Below are 17,662 nucleotides of genomic sequence, written 5' to 3'. Positions count from 1 at the left end.
ATCTGCTGCTATTTACGTTTGCTTATAATAACAGTTTTCATTCCTCCATTCAGATGGCCCCGTATGAAGCTTTGTATGGAAGGAAGTGTAGATCGCCCTTATGTTGGGGTGAAGTTGGTGAGAGCAAATTGTTTGGGCCTGAGATAATTCAAGAAATGAATGATTAAGTTCAGTTTATAAGAACTAAAATGGCAGAAGCGCAAAGTTGCTAGAAGAGTTACGCAGATACAAGAAGAAGAGACTTATCCTTTGAAGTAGGTGATTGGGTTTATCTTAAAGTCTCTCCTATAAAAGGCGTTAAGCATTTTGGTAAGAAAGGAAAGCTTAGTCCAAGATATGTTGGCCCTTTTCAGATCGTAGAGAAGGTTGGGCTTGTTGCTTATAGAGTGGCCTTGCCGGACTATTTTGGCAGTATGTTCGTAAGTCTGTTCTTAGTTGAATCTTATTCCTGTCTTAGTCTTAATGTTGACCTTGCCAATTTCGAAGACGAAATTTTATTTAAGGGGGGGAGGATGTAACACCCCGTATTTTAGTGTATTTTTACTGAAGGAATTATTTTTATTTATTCAAAAATTTATTCTCTTATTTTAAAATTGTTGGATTTTTTAGTGGATTTATTTTATGATTTTTTAATTTTCTTCAAAATTATTTTGAAGTGCTTTCTTATTATTAATTATTGTTATACGTTTAAAATCTCTTTATTCTAAATTAATTACTGTGGGATTTAATTATTTTAATTTCACTTTACCATTTCGTTTAAAGTATTTTATTTAACTTGTTGTTTTAAAATCGTTTCCGTTGGATTATTTTTGTTACCCAAAATGTGAGGATTGGACCTCATTTCTTTCCCTACATTTTTTCTTTTTCCTCTTTCTTTTCTTCCTTTTCTTTTTTCTTTTCCTTTCTTTTCTTTCTCCTTCTGGTTTCCTCCCGCGTGACCCAGCCTCTCTCCCTCTCTCTCCGTCTGTTCTTCTCTCCCCCAGCCCGCCGCCGTGCGCTGGCGGTGGTCGACACCGCCCGGCTCCCCAGCTTCCCCACTGGCCGGCGACCACCTCCCTCCGTTTCCAGCTCCTCCATCACCGCCGTTAGCCTCCACGCACCACATCAAGCCGCGGCGTCATCTTCACTCCAGCGCCGCCGTCGCACCACCATTGGCCACCATCTTCCCCCCACTTCATCCTCGACCTCTTGGCAACCCATTGGACCCAACCCCACCTCTGATCCGTCACCGGTGAAGCACTTCCAACTCTACTACCGCCGCCCATGCCGCCACCCACGGCCAACCCTCACCACCACTAGCTTCACCGACCTCCTTAGGCCCTACCCTATCAATTTTGGGTCTTCGTTTATCACCGTTGAAAAGTGGGGCTTTGAGACGCACGACCACAGTGTATTTGACACTGTTCTATTGCTGTGTTGCTGCCTCTTGCAGCTTCGTGATCCTTTGGAAATTGCTATACAGCACTGTAAGTATTTTCCAAAGAATTCTTGTGAATTTAATGTATTTTTACACTAACACATTATACTGTATTTGAATTGTTGATTGGTTTTGCTGGATTGAGTCCGAGGAGTACGGGGGTCGGATGGTTTGGTGAATGGAGTTGTTTGGTTGGATGTGATTGGGTTGGTTATTGATAGTTGTTGATTAGTGTCGGTACATGTACATTTCATGATTTCATGCATGATCATGTTTGTAAAGGAAACTGGGTTTTCGTGTATTGCATTCATGTTCATGTGTTTATGAAAACTGGGTTTTCATGTGAGAATGGAATTTGGGCGCGTGTGTATCACGACCCCAAGCCGAGATGGGGCATTATCTCGGTGGAGCTCCTCTGGTTACTCGGGAGCGGAATATACTATGTAACATCCCCTGGATTGTCGCTGGGCGACAATGGGATCGGACGAGATGGTCTCGTGCTGACTTCGTGGTCCTTCTGCTGGCGGGTACTAGAGGATATCTGGCCATGAACGAGCTAGGCGCGGAACTGGGCATCGCTACGAAGTCAGGACGTGTCGCTTGTTGTGTAGTGGGTGCTTGGCAATGAACGCGCTGAGCGCAGAACTGGGCATTGCTACGAAGCCAGGACGTGCGGATGATCCCTAGGGGAGATCATGGTGCATATGGTAATAAGGATTAATTGGCTATTTTCTGGGAAAATAGTGTGTGTTGGATTTTGCGTAAATCATTTTCTGGGAAAATGTTTTACGGATATTTTGGGCCAAATGGGATTTTGACGTGTGTTGGAAAATTATTATTTTCGAGGAAAATGATATTTTGAGGAAAATGCATATTTCATCATATGCATGCATCTTGGTTGCATTAAATGTATTTTATTCCTAAGGATTATTTGGGTTATACTTACCTGTGGTACCATGTTTGGTAACGCAGATTTTGATGCAGATGAAGATGAGGGTGAGCCTGAGGAGTCGGCTCCGCCCGAGGAGTGTTTTGAGATCACTCATTTGTTATTTGGGGCATGTGTTAAACTTTATTTTGAGATGACTGTATAACTATTTTTAAACCCTTTTACTGATGTTTAGATTGTATTTAAATTCTGGTACTTAGTTGACTTATCCGCTGCGTTGTTTTTGTACACTGTTGCATATACACACACATGGCACTATCGTTGGGATGCGTGACCGTGTTGTCATCATCCTAGCGTCTCGATTCTCGCGTCCCTATACGTGGGGGTTGGGGGCGCCATAGCTTCACCACTCTCTGCCTCAAAAATCCCTCCTCCTCCCACTATCACGACAGATCTGCCTCCCTTTATATCCACCATTGCCTCCATCACACCGCCACTGTACTCCGCCCCACTAGACGCCACCACAGTAAGCCGCATGGCACTCACCTTGTTTAGAAAGGCCTGATTTGAGTAACTGTTTTTATTCCATCTGCGCAGTGACAAACGCTCACTCACGCTCGAGGGATACATGAATTCATCGCGCTTAATCATCCAGAAATTGCCCTTCCACTGTTGTAAGTAAATTCCTGGATTGACCCTCGAAATACTAACGTGGAATAAATTATTGTCTGAATGTTGTTGCAGTTTGGTTGTGATTGAGAAGTGGTTGGGGGCCTCATGGAGCGTTGGGTTACATTAATGTAATTGGTGATGAATGTCGACCTAGGGTCGGGCGGAGTGTTAGGAATCGTGTGTAGTTTGGAAAGTGGAAAATCGTTGGGACTGTGACAACTGTGATGTTTGTATGATGAACTGTATGCTACTTGGATGTATTATGCCATGCCATCCAATAATAGCTTGTCATGCATATGCATTTTTTTTGTTATTGCTGGTCATGATTTGTTAATTGTGCTTTGCCTTGTGGTTAAGCTATGAAACTAGAAAAACTATATTTCGGTGTCAAAAGATTAAAAGCATATTTTGTAGGTGCGTGTGTATCACGACCCCAAGTCGAGATTGGGTAATGTCTCGATAGAGCTCCTCTAGTCACTCGAGAGCATGTAAAACTGATTGACGTTCCTTGGGTTGTTGTTGGGTGACAGCAGGCTCAGCTGAGATGGTAACGCTCTTGTTATGACTCCATGGCCCCTCTGCTGGCAAGGGCAAGAGGATGTTTGGAGCTGGACATCACTCGTTATGAAGTCACACGTATGGTCATTACCCGTGGTGCGATGAAGGAGCCAAAGTATACGGATGGTCCCTAGAGGAGACCATTGTACACACCATAATAAATGAATGTCAACTATGTAAAAATGTGATTTTTTGGCGTTAGTGGCTTTAATTGAAACAATTTTGGTAAAGGTTACAAAAATATATATTTTGGGATAATCTCTCGTGATTGTTGTGCTTGTTTGTTTGGTATGTTTCTATGTTTAAAATTCCTTGTTGTTAATCTGTGGATTTATTTACTGAGATTGCGAGATCTCATTGTGGTGTTTCCACCTATGATTCCATTTTATCGAACCGTAGACTTTGATGCAAAGGATTGGTTTGAGCACGAGGGACCGACCCCACCTAAGGAGTGATGACTTAGGGTTTATTTCTGTTGTGGTTGATGCACTTTTATTTTATTTTATTTTTAATCAGCTGCATGACTGTAATAACCCTATGGAGAACTTCTTGTTGGGTTATAATTTAAATTTTTCTGTTTTAGACTGCCTTATATTTTTCTGCTGCGTTTAAAAACTGTACATATTGCATATTCGCATACACTTACACTTGGTGTTATGGTGTGTGACCCGAGTGGCCATCAACCCAGTGTCGTGAGTCCTACCAAATCACACATGGGATCGAGGGCGCCACACGACATATCAAACCGACATGTGACATGTCCAACAACCCGAAAACGGCACATAAATCCCCAAACAATCACACATAAACCCCGGACAGGCATACAACTCGACCCACATCGTCACACATCAACCCAACAGCTACACATCAACCCAAAGAGCCACACAACTTAACCCATACTATCAAGTCTTCTCCGTCCACAACACTATGACTAACGACTCCCAACATAACCAACAACTCACAAATCTGGCATATTAAGCAATCACATTCCACAAATCAATATAATGACTAACCAAACAACCCAACCAACCATACGTCAATCCCCAAAACAACCACGCAATAATCCAAACAGTCAACCACATTAATTATCAGTTCAATCACGTAACTAGTGCCAACACCATCTTCCAACAATTACCAATGTAAACGTTACGTAACAACGGTACAAAGACAAAACTAAAGCTTGGATTTCCTTACCCAGATTTTGTTATTGTGATACAACGAATTCGATAATGAGATGAGGCTGTCTAGGACTGATTTCAAAGCCCTGTGATACATGGAAGTGATGTTAAAACCAAATTTAAATCAGTGGTAATACAAGAAAGAGTAGCCTCTGTGAGGGAGGGCTATGAGGCAGAGATTACCTGTAACACCCCGTATTTTAGTGTATTTTTATTGAAGGATTATTTTTATTTATTCAAAAATTTATTCTCTTGTTTTAAAAATTGGTTGGATTTTTTAGTGAGTTTATTTTTATGATTTTAATTTGGTGAAAATTATTTTTATGTGATTTCTTAATATTTATTTATTGTTATTCATTTAAATTGCTTTTCATATTTAATTAATTACTGTGGGATTTAATTATTTTAATTTCACTTCACTATTACGTTTAAATTATTTTATTTAACTTGCTGTGTTAAAATCGTTTCCGTTAGATCATTTTTGTGACCCAAGATGTGAGGATTGGACCTCATTTCTTTCCCTCCATTTTCTTTTTCCTCTCTTTTTCTTTCTTCTTTTCTTTTCTTTCCTCTTTCCCTGGTCTCCCGCGCGCAGCACGTCCACCTCCCTCTCTCTCTATCTCTCCGTCTGATCCTCCCCCAGCCCGCTGCCGTGCGCCTGCGGTGGTCGACACCGCCTGGCTCCCCAGCCATCGGCGACGCCACCCCTCCGTTTCCAGCCTCAGCCGCGCCACCGTTAGCCACCACCAGCCTTTCAAGCCGCGGCGTCATCTTCGCTCCAGCGCCGCCATCGCGCCACCTCCGGCCACCGTCTTCTCACCACTTCATCCTCGACCTCTTTGCAACCCATTACTCAACCCCAGCTCCGATTCATCACCGGTGAAGCACAACCAATTTCCGATTTGGATGCTTTTGGTCTTCTACAGCCGCCCACGGCCAACCTTCACCACCACTAGTTTCACCGACCTCCCTAGGCCCTACCCTATCAATTTTGGGTCTTCGTTTGTCTCCGTTGAAAAGTGGATCTTTGAGACCCACAGCCACAGTGCATTTGGCACTGTTTTGTAGCTGTGTTGATACCTCTTGCAGCTTCGTGATCCTTTGGAAATTGTTATATTGTACTGTAAATATTTCTCCAAAGAACTTTTGTGATTTAAATATATTTTTGCACTAACTTATTTCACTGTATTTGGTTGAACATGCCGTACTGAGTCCGAGGAGTACGTGGGTCAGATGGATTGGTGATTGGAGTTGTTTGTGTGATTGATTGGGTTGGTAATTGTTGGTTTGGATATTGTGTTCATGTAGATTGCATTTTGCACGCATGATCATGTTTGTAAAGGAAACTGAGTTTTCGTATATTGGATTCATGTTCATGTGTTTATGAAAACTGGGTTTTCATGTAAGAATGGATTTTGGGTGCGTGTGTATCACGACCCCAAGCCGAGATGGGGCATTATCTCGGTGGAGCTCCTCTGGTTACTCGGGAGCAGAATATACTGAGTAACGTCCCCTGGATTGTCGCTGGGCGACAATGGGATCGGACCAGATGCTCTCGTGCCGACTCTGTGGTCCTTCTACTGGCGAGGACTAGAGGATGTCTGGCCATGAACGCGCTGGGCGCGGAACTGGGCATCGCTACGAAGCCAGGACGTGAAGATGATCCCTAGGGGAGATCATGGTGCATATGGTAATAATGCCTTAATTGGCTATTTTCTGGGAAAATAGTGTGTTGGATTTTGTGTAAATCATTTTCTGGAAAAATGTTTTATAGATATTTTGGGCCAAATGGGATTTTGGCGTGTGTTGGAAAATAATCATTTTCAGGGAAAATGATGTTTTGAGGAAAATGCATATTTCTTCATATGCATGCATGTTGGTTACATTAATGCATTTTCATTACGTGGTTATTTGGGTTATACTTACCTGCGGTACCATTTTGTGGTAACGCAGATTTTGATGCAGATGAGGAGGATGAGGGCGAGCCTGAGGAGACGGCTCCACCCGAGGAGTGATCTGGGATCACTGGCTTAGTTATCTTATTTTACTGTATTGTATTTTAATTTTGTATGATTGTATAACTACTTTTTAAACCTCTACTGATATTTAAATTGTATTTAAATTCTGGTACTTAGTTGACTAATCTACTACGTTATTTTTGTACACTGTTGCATGTACACACACACTTGGCACTATCGTTGGGATTCGTGACCGTGTTGTCATCAACCCGGCATCTTGATTCCTGTGTTTCCTTACATGGGGGTTGGGGGCACCACATTACTAGGAGGGAGGGAATATGCTACAGTGGTGGCTGAGGTGAACCCACGGTAGTGTGGAACCGAGATGCAGGCTTCAGCAACAAGAACCCATACACAAAGGCCTCAACATACCATAATCTAATGAAGAACACGTAAATCTCACTAGGAATAGCAACCAACTACAACAAAGAATCAAAGGAGGAAAAAAAAACTATACAGGGTGGAGCATAGAGTAACAGAGGGAAAATGGCTTACCGTGGCGCAACAAAAATCTGACGAAGGGGTTGTCGGCAGCCAGAACCGTCAAAGGGAGGCATTGGCACACTAGTATTCAATGAAAAAAAAATAATTTTGGTTAAAGGGATAAACAGAGAGAGAGGGAGGAAGAGAGAAAAACTTAACTATGTTGCAAAGTACGGCGGAGTGCAATAGCTGGGATCAAACAAAGATGAGAGGGGAGAGAGAGCCTGCGGGGAGTGGAGCACAAAGAGATGAAGAGAGAGTAGTTACGGAAGTGAGGATTTCAGTGGAGTGGTGTGAATGGAATGGGGAGAGGAAAAATAGGGAGGAGAAAATAGAAGGAAGAGGGAAAAGAAGACTTACCAAAAACAACACGTCGTAGTTTCTTTCGAATGGGTTGACTTTTTCATGGGGGCTAGTTTGGCCTTGGTATTATAACGTCAATCTTATTCAAACGGTCATGCCTTCAATAATCGAACAACCTCGCATTCTCTTCCAATGTTTCTTAAGATTTAACCCATTCGAACATGACTATAGTGTTTGAATACTAGCTTCACATTGTAACAGTTCAAACAATATTCTATATTCGAATGAAAGTTGACCATTCGAATGCTTGTTAGGGACGAAATGACTTCATCTAGAAATCTTTTTTTTTTTCGTTCGAACAAACTTCGAATAGGTTGGAGAAATTTCGTCCCAAAAGATATTTTCTGGGATGAATTTTCTTCTCATCCCAGGTTTTCTTTCACGATAGACCAATTGGGACAAATTAGGGATGGAATGTTATCATCCCTAAACGTCTTCTGAAATGAAATCCCACTCTTTTGGGATAAAGTTTTTCATCCCAAATGAGTGTTTTTGTTGTAGTGCATCAAAATTGGATGAGCCAAAGCAACACATTAATATCATTGATTGTGAAGCTAAAGCAACATATATACCTTCTTGTAAACGCTTACAAATAAACTTATATGAAAATTTTGAATTTTGGTTCAACACCTTTGTGTTCAATTTTACGTATTTGCAGATTTCTTTCCTAGATTACCTTTTTCTTCCACCAATGCTAGCGAAAAATATCTGTAAAAGTAGTGGCATCAATATCCGTATATCATATAGCAATGTATAATTTAACAAAAAATGGAGAAAACACTCCTACATTTTAGACTAACCAAATATCTAGCTCACTAATAAAATCTTTGATCTAGCTGTTGTAGTGAGCCCTATGGATCGGAGTTGGAGATGTTGGGGTTCTCAAGAGCAAGGTTTTAAAAACCGCTCTGTTCCAAATTTTCCTTGCCGAAACAGTAATTGGCATGATGTGATGGGTTGTTCTGTTTCGGCTTAAATTCTGGTGTTTCGTCCCAAACATGTATTCCAGTCCAGAATTGGGCTTAATGGCAATTTGGAAAATATTCTGAAAAGGAAAGGGCAAATTTGTAAAAGCCTCAACCGTTTTCTTTTGTGCTGACATCCTGCTATATCTGCACTATGTCTCGTCTGCACCCTTTTCTTCTATCCTGACATCACATCTGCACCCTTTCCTTTACAAGCAAGTAAAAGCATATATGCATTGTCTCATCCATGGTAATAGATTAAAATATTATCCCTTGAAAAGTAAGGGTAGTGTATATGCACTGTGTCTTTTTTATGAAGATGTGTCATTTCTTTAGCAGTTGAATTTTTGAATTATTTATATTTTTAAGACTTGTATTGATGTTATTTTAGAATATAATTTCTATGCATGTATATAATATATCTATATATCGACTATTCTGAAACAGTACACCCAACGTACTGATATCGAAATATTCCATACCAGTAATTCAACTGGAACGATGACCAGAACAGAATTCAAAACTTTGCTCAAGAGCTCAAGTCTGGTGGAAACTGTGTGGGGGTGGAGGGAGGGTTCTATTTTAAGGTTGAAGGTCAGGTTGGCCGGATTGATTTTGTGGATGGAAAATGCAAGAGAAAATCATGAAGAGGTGAGGTCAATGGAAATAATTGATAGTGGTCATGCTCTCATCATCTTGTTGTTGTGATAAACACCACACCCACATACAACAATAACAAGATAGTGAAATAAATATAGAAATACAGGAATCAAGCATACACACGACACAATATTTAATGTGATTTGGCAACGTGACTATGTGGACAAAGTTATAGATGATTTTATTCAGTGGAAATTATGATCACACACTGAATTACAATCAAGTTAGGTGAACGGAAATAAAGGATAGTAGTCATGCTCACATCATCCTTTGTACATCATTTTCTCTATTATTTGATGCTACCACTATGAGCAACAAATAAATCGTTTGCAATTATTTCAACGAGGATCATGCTAGAGGGCCGCCCAGCTTTACCACTGTGCATACCGCTAGTTATAAATTTTTATTATTTTTCTTTTGATTTTCTTTTGAGTATTTTTTAACATTCTTAACCATTAAGAAAAAAATACACAATTTCATTAATAGTCACATTCTTAACCATTAAGTAAAATTAAAAAATTAAAATACATAAACGGTAAGATTGAGCGGTAAGTTTGAAGAGCTCCACTAGCATTTTCCTTTCAACTATTTCATAAGTTGACACCCGCCAGCTTGAGTAATTACCGTAGTTCGAATATTTTTTTGAAAGTAATCAGTATTAGGGTACGTATTCAGTAGTTTAATGGGATTTACTTTCTTACAAATAGCTTTCGCGAGACTTGTGATCTATTTAGCAGGCACTAGCAACGCCCCCACCTCGATAGTGCCCTTTATTTAGTCAATGGCGTGAACCAATATAATAGGCCAAGCTCCACACTACTTGCTGGCAGAAATTACTAATTATGACCCACTTAATCCGCTCTCCCATTCAATATAATTAGCGAGTTCTTTGTCCAAATTTGTTGAATTGCTCCGGCTGAGAAAACCTTTCCAAGTCTTTTTATAACTTTATTGTGTCGGATAAACCTAGTTTTTTACGACAAGTGGATCATGTGAACAGATGTCTTTTCAGACGACCCATGATGTTTTAAATTATGTACTAAGTTGAAAAGTCTTAAGATCGTGGTTGAAAGATTCGAAAAGATATAGATAATAAAGAGTGAAGTTGTCATCAAAAATCGTAATTTTTCTTTTTATATTTTTAGCCCTGTATTATCATGAAGTGACGCGCGGCCTCCTCGTTTACCAGAATATTGTCGTTCTATTGAGTCGTTGTGAATTTTATTCCATCTCATTCCACGCTCATCACGCACCCTCCATTTCTTGACTTTGAGAGCGTATGATCATGTTCACATGCATGCATGAAGTACATGATGATCGTCAAGTTAAAAAAGAGGAGTACTTTAATACCCCCTTAGCTGCCATTAGTGGAAACTTCCCTTCAGCTACCTTCAGCAAATTGAAGGGGGAGAAGGTCGATCTCGTTTTTTTCATAAGTCCAAGTTGTGAAGTCTTGATCCTCTGTATAAAGTGAATAAAAAGAGTACAATGAAGAGTACAGCGCTTCCCGTGACAACTTACCCTTGGCCACCACGTAGTAAGTTTATTACAAAGTGTTTAAAAAAGAAAAAAATAAATTAAAAAAAAAGAGTTTATTACTAAGTGCAATGAACCATGCAATAGAATCAGACCGTTTGCAGCCATTTTTTTTGCAGCAATTCATAAATCGCCGGGAAATGACTTTTTCCTTGTAGTGAGAACTGATCTTGAAAAACAAATCGTGAAGTGTGTAAATTTGCAATAGAAAATTACAACTTGAAAGCAAAACCAAAGCTTTTTGGATTCTAGTTACAGTTGGAATTGACTCACTATTACAGATAGTTTTTTTTAAAACGACTTGGCCATGTTTCTCGATCAGTGTAGGATGATGCTGTGCAGCTTGCAGGACCTACAATTATAATACAGGAAGAGAGTAGTTGTAATCTAAAACCAACTTGGAGACTTTTTATATTAATTTTTTTGATATATGTAATATGAGGACCAGTTCTGCACTTATTTCTAAATTCAAGTGGGAGTCGTGAATATTCGAATTTAGTATTTCAAGTCACGCCAATTTCTGTGCAAGTGGCAGTGACACTGTTCCAGCTCTAACTTCTGCATAAATACTAGAGTTGTCCGTGCAATAAAATTGCAAAATTATTCTAAGGGGAAAATGGAGGAGATCCGTGAGGTTGCTAACGCTTATTACGTTAACTTGACAGAGCAGCAACAGGAGAAAGCCCAGGATGATTTCAAAAAGATGAAGTTGGAAAGAAATACGAGCATGAGCCTAACTGATTTCTTGGATTTCGTCCTGCAAGAAAATTGTCCAAAAACTGTTGCTTGTTCTTTGTTCAAGCATCTAGACGTAAATGGTGATGGCAACCTGGATTTCGACGAGTTTATCACCTTGTTCTATCTGTATCAAAGCAAGAGGCTACTGTATTGTCGTGGCTGTGAAACGTTTCTTAATGGACTGTATTTCACTTGCATCAAATGCTTTGGTTCCACCGGCAATAGCTATGACCTCTGCACCTTCTGTTACCGGAACAAAAACTTTAAACACCATAAAGATGCAGTCTTCTTGGACAACTACGCTTTACTCCGCCGGAACATCAAACGCTCAGCGGAAACGGCAGTAGACCCAGTTCAGGTACTAACATCTCTGTTGACTTTATAGTTAGTATAGTACTAAAGGATCGATCTCAATGCAACCATGCATGTTTGCTAGATTTGTCCTTCGCACGCGCATACACAGATGATGGCTCAATCCCCCTCATGCCCATTTTATTCCAACTAGATAAATATTTTAACCACAAAAGTGATTACACAAAAGTAATCTTACAAACTAACGTGTGGCTTAATGTAGTTTGCCAAATTATAAATTTATTTTTATTGTAAAACAGATCTGACAAATCACATAAATACACGTTAGTTTGTAGAATTATTTTTGTATATTCTCTTTATAGCTGCAACACTCCTCTACATATATATATATATTGTTTGTTTAAATTAATTGTTCCTGCTTGGTCACATTAAGTCATACTTATATTTGATGGATTAATGTGTGGATACTCGAAAACTCTATCCTAAGCCTAATATATTCAATCACATCCCTCTCTCATTCCATCATATAAAGCCTCCTTCATTCACATAAGCTTGACTGGACTGATTTAAACTTTTTCTAAAGCATGTGACACATAAAAACGTATATTTCGATGTGTAAATTTCAATCTAGCTTATGTATGTATGCAGTATAATATATATATGTATATAAAACATAAACTATATACTCTATATATAATATATGTATGTATATAAAATATAATATATGTGTAAATTTCAATCTAGCTTAAAAATAAAGCTAGGTCCTAATCAAAATTATATATATGTTTGGGTCCAAAACATCGATCCAAAGTCTATTTTTTCTCTCATTCACATTCAAATAACCACATGTGGGGTTCGGTCACTTTGCTAGATAAAGTATATTATGGGATAATTTTGTTGTCTTTTTATACTTCGTTAACACTAAATAGATATAATTAGTTGATTTTTCATATATTATTTTAATATTAATTAATATTTAGTATATTTTTATATTTATGGTGAATTTGGATCATCCTCAGATCATGTAATTCTGGTTCCATATATGCCTGTATATATATAACAATAATTTTTTTGAATTTCCCTTCTAATAGCTGCAACAATTTTGTCATGCAGGACAACGATAATAAAATCAAATTAGAAGACGTAGATGAATCTGGCCAAGTAATTCTCTCATTACTGGATCGACTAATATATGTCTTTTGCTTCTTCTTAGATCGATCACATGATGATGGTCTTTTTATTTATATCTCTTACAATTTTTTTTTTTTGGAAAAAAAAAACAAGTTTCTTAATCTGCGTGACTTTTTGATAAAGCAATCGATCTTTGGTGTAGGTCAAAAACGATGAAAATGAAGGTCAATATGTCTCTGAATTATCGGATCATCAGGTATAATTGATCTTTGAGTCCTATGATCAGTAGTACTCTTGTTAACATGATAAAAGCGATATACTCTTAGCTAGCTAGGCGTGACTTCTTAGTGATCATGATATATATATATATATATATATATATATATATATATATATTTTTTTTTTCTTATTTAGGAAAACAATGCAACTCATGAAGCAGATTTAGATGACTCTACTTACCAGGTAATCTCTCATATATATATATATATATATATTATATATATATTATATATATATATGTATATATATATTATATATATATGTATGTATATATATTGCCTTCAACTAATTCTTGATCTATCTCGTTTTTTTAATTGTGTTCTACACTCGCATGATGTTTACGGAAATTTATCATAAGATGATCATAAGATTAACAAAAATTATTTGCAACCATGTGCAATTTTTTTCTTTTTTCCTATGCAAGTTTTGTAAGGGTGCCATGCATAGAATCCTAGTCTCTATTTTAACTCGGAATGGATAGTACCAACCCGTCCCAATCGATATATCCCATTCCAATTTTATATTGAATTTGGAACGAGTTGAGAGTTGGGTTGGAACTCAAATCTCTCAATCAATTGGATCAGAATGACAGGCTTCCAATATAACCTTCTAACATCCCATGCAATTTTAGTCGTGCTGCATGGTAAAATCAATGTCCCTTCTTGATTACATTAAAAATCATACTTATATGATGGGATAAGTGTGAGAATACTCTAAAATTCTTTCCTAATCAATCCTAATATATTCCATTAATCATATCCCTTTCTCATTCAAACATATCCATCTTTCATTTGCTTACACTCAACTTGGCTCAGATTTTTCCTTAATAAAGTTATTCTATTATCAACCTAGTGTATAGATCAGTGCACAATGTACATCAATTAAATTGTAAGAATATTTGATTTGTAAAATTTAAATTTTAAAATTTCTCTTCTAAATCATATTATACCATGTTAGCACTTAATTACGAAGTATGTATATCACTATAAGAAAAATTAGTATTTGTGATTATTTGCGATGAAAACAAATTCTTTTTAGCAGAAACTAGTAATTTTCATAAGAAATAGCTTACCACAAATAAGTAGTTTTCTTGTAATTTGGTCAAAAATAGCTGGATATATCCACAAAGGATAATTATAAATAGAATTTTTCTTCCCTAATAAACAACACGCACATATATATAAGCTTGACTTGGCTCATTTAAGCATCTTCAAAATAGCACAAGGTTTTAGCTTATGCACATGACGTGTATATAATATGGATGTATCATGTGCATATGTACATATCATGTGTATATAATATGGATGTATCATGTGCATGTGCACATGATGACGTGTACGTATATAAGATGGATGTATGTGTATCATGTGCGCTTAAATTTGTGTATCAACCATGCATGCATGCGTGACTTCTTGCTGACCAACAAATATTTTTTGATGTAGAAAAATGAAGAAAATGAAGAAGTCGCAAATGCATCTAACCAGCTGGTAAAACTCTCATTATAATTAACATGTAATTGTATTTCCCTTCTTTCTTTTTCCACGTGTCAGGTACATGTTTCCCTCACACTTAGATGACGTGTATGCCGATCTATTTGTACGTCATCCCTATTATAAGCCACATGAAATATAGATAATGAAATCACTTATTAGCCTATGTGTGACTTCTAATTGATGATAAAACAAAAATTAACGTACTACTAAAACGATGCAATGAAGAATCCTCATTATCTATTTAATGCAAAATGCTAAGTATTAATTTTCGTTATTTCACAAAATATTGTCAAGTGAAATGATCAAAATACCTTATATTTTATATTAAATGGATACTATTCAGTTTACTTGAGAGGATATTTATCCATTTTACTTGAAATGGGAAGAATTATCGTCCATTAATTCCGATATATAAACTTACATATACATGTGTGTGTGTGTGGATTGAAGATTTAAAATTCCTATAGGCCAGGGACGGTAGGGATTAAGGGATTGAGTACAATTAGCATTTCTAGTACTGTCTTCTTCTTCACTATCTTATCTCCAGTATTTTTGTTGCACATACATGATCTATACATTTCATATATAGTAATGCTATATATAGTCGTAGAATGCTTAAGCATTACGCAATCATTTTAAAAAAGAGTGGGATCCACTAATTCTTTTTTTTCATATGAGTATAGTATTTATTCATTTTTTTTAAAAAGATTGCACGACAGTACTCCATGACTATAAATATCATTTCTCTTTCATATGTACCAATCAATTTGAATCTTATTACCATAATGTTTAAAAGGATGAAAACAATTCTCAATTATATGTGAGACGTTGTTACAAATAAAAGCAACTTCTTGATGCAGGAAAAAATTGGAAATCGAAAAGTTGCAAACATACATCGTTACCGGGTAAATCTCGCATTCACTTCTTCCATGTGATATCAAAGTGAAATATATGCATTATTAGAATTCATTGTTAGATATGTGATTTTGAACAAGTTGATCAAACTTTAATTTCTTGGATAAAATAATTGGGGTGAAAAGACTTTTCATGACCAATTAATAAATTCATATGTGACATAATATTAAGTAATTTTGCTTTATCTAATTAAGGATGCAAAACGAGTCATGTCATGTTGGTTCACATCAATTTTGACTTGACGAAGATCAAAATAAATAATAAACAAGTTAGACATGTTTGACTCGAACCCGACAGTTTATTATATAGGTCAATCTGGCACAACACATAAATCAATTTATTTATACGGGTTGGATTAGGTTAACCAGACACCTCCATGACTCATTTGACCCGGCTAAGATGAAGCAAACCTCTTGAGTAAATTCTCTATGCCTACCTATGGAACCCTTCGTGGATCAATCTTTGAAGGCATATGTCTCAATGACATCTTTGACATCATATCATAAGCAATATCTCTTATGCTTTCAACCCAGTTGTTTATGCATGGTCTCGTTTTCATGAAGTTTCGCATCTTCATCTTTCTTTAATGAAGAAATCACCAAAAAATTTCACCATAGAGGAGACAACAACATCGACTATTTCTATCCCCCCAAAAGAAAATGGATTGACCCAGAAGCCCGAATACTCTCTCCCCTTCATTTAGAGAAACTAGATTTCAATACGACCCGATTCTTGATTTGGTCAATATGGGCCGACATGAATTAACCCAAATTGGAATACTCTCACCCTAATTTTGTTATTACATGTTTGATTTGTTTCAACCTTAAATCTAATTAATCTACATTTCATACCAAAAAGAATAAAGAAGATGTTCTCTATGGGAAATAATTCTAATGGGGTAACTCGAGTCTATGACTATTAAAAGCACTGTGATGACTATTTAGGACTTGTTTGGATAGTGAGATAAAATGAAATGATTTTAGATTAGTTGAATAAAATATTGTTAGGTAATATTTTTTAATATTATTATTGTTTTGGGATTTGAAAAGGTTGAGTTGTTTATTATATTTTCCGTGGGAATTTGAGAAAGTTGTAATGATGAGATGAGATGAGATTAAACCATCTCTAATGACTATTTAGTCACTTCTACATGAAACCAATTTAAATATTCTTCATCGAACTATTTCTTTGTGGACATTTTTTTTAAATTCGGGCATGCAAGCAAGATAAATTAGAATGATGAACTAACAATCTCCATTTATTATTTCAGCTATGTGTATATGCTCTATAGAATTACACACTCATCATATTTGTAATTGTTCAAATTTCAGAATCGCGAGCGAATCGGCAAGGCATTTTCAAAACTCGGAGCAAATATCACATCAAAAGTAACAGGCAGCATCTCAAAGGCTACTGACAGTATCGATTGCAATGTCATGTGATGGTTATCACATAAAACAGATCTGGCAATCGCTTTAAAGTTAGAAGTTAATTATTAAGTGAAATGTTATTCCGTGTTCATTACCGATCATTTGTAGCATTATTAATGTGTGCATGCATGTGTACAAATTGACTATATGCCATATTGTATCGTAGTTTGCATTAGTAGTACTCTAGCAAGATATTGTATCATATTATGCCTTCATTGTCTTATAAATAAACAACATCTTGAATTTTGTAAACAACTTTATTGTAGTAGTTCAAGAGTAGTTTAATTATGGCTAATTTCTTTATAGTTCTAAATAGGGGTTACATGATTCTAATTGACGTTTTGGTTTTCCATGCCCTAAATTAGCATATGGGCTAGGGCATAAAACATAAAAGATTGGACCAAAATACTAATTATTCAAATATAAAATTCAAATAAATAAACTCTTTTCCTAGCTAGCTCTTGATGTTGTCTACAAATTAAGGGATGCATGTCTAGTACATACTACTTTCTATGGACATACTTCTGCCATCTAAAGAGCCTTAAGAAGTTGGCTACCATCAAAATGGGATGAGCCAAAGAAACATATAGATATGACTTCTTGTGAAGCCAACTTTTCAATATCC

At 36.9% G+C, this 17,662-nt stretch overlaps 1 protein-coding gene across 1 annotated transcript in view; it reads left to right on the top strand.

Annotated features, from left to right (window-relative positions):
• The window catches only part of LOC118343694, a 94,695-nt gene extending 77,631 nt beyond the window's left edge, over nt 1-17,064 (top strand). The window contains exons 2-7 of the mRNA XM_035692937.1: nt 12,903-12,950; nt 13,123-13,176; nt 13,335-13,382; nt 14,642-14,686; nt 15,553-15,597; nt 16,939-17,064. Coding sequence (XP_035548830.1) covers nt 12,903-12,950; nt 13,123-13,176; nt 13,335-13,382; nt 14,642-14,686; nt 15,553-15,597; nt 16,939-17,049 — 351 coding nt within the window. The 3' untranslated portion in view covers nt 17,050-17,064. The remainder of the gene's footprint in view (nt 1-12,902; nt 12,951-13,122; nt 13,177-13,334; nt 13,383-14,641; nt 14,687-15,552; nt 15,598-16,938) is intronic.
• The last annotated feature ends 598 nt before the right edge of the window (nt 17,065-17,662 follow it).

The sequence above is a fragment of the Juglans regia genome, chromosome 8 (assembly GCF_001411555.2).
Source record: "Juglans regia cultivar Chandler chromosome 8, Walnut 2.0, whole genome shotgun sequence".
NCBI classification, from domain to species: Eukaryota; Viridiplantae; Streptophyta; class Magnoliopsida; order Fagales; family Juglandaceae; genus Juglans; species Juglans regia.
This window is presented reverse-complemented; position numbering and strand designations above follow the sequence as displayed.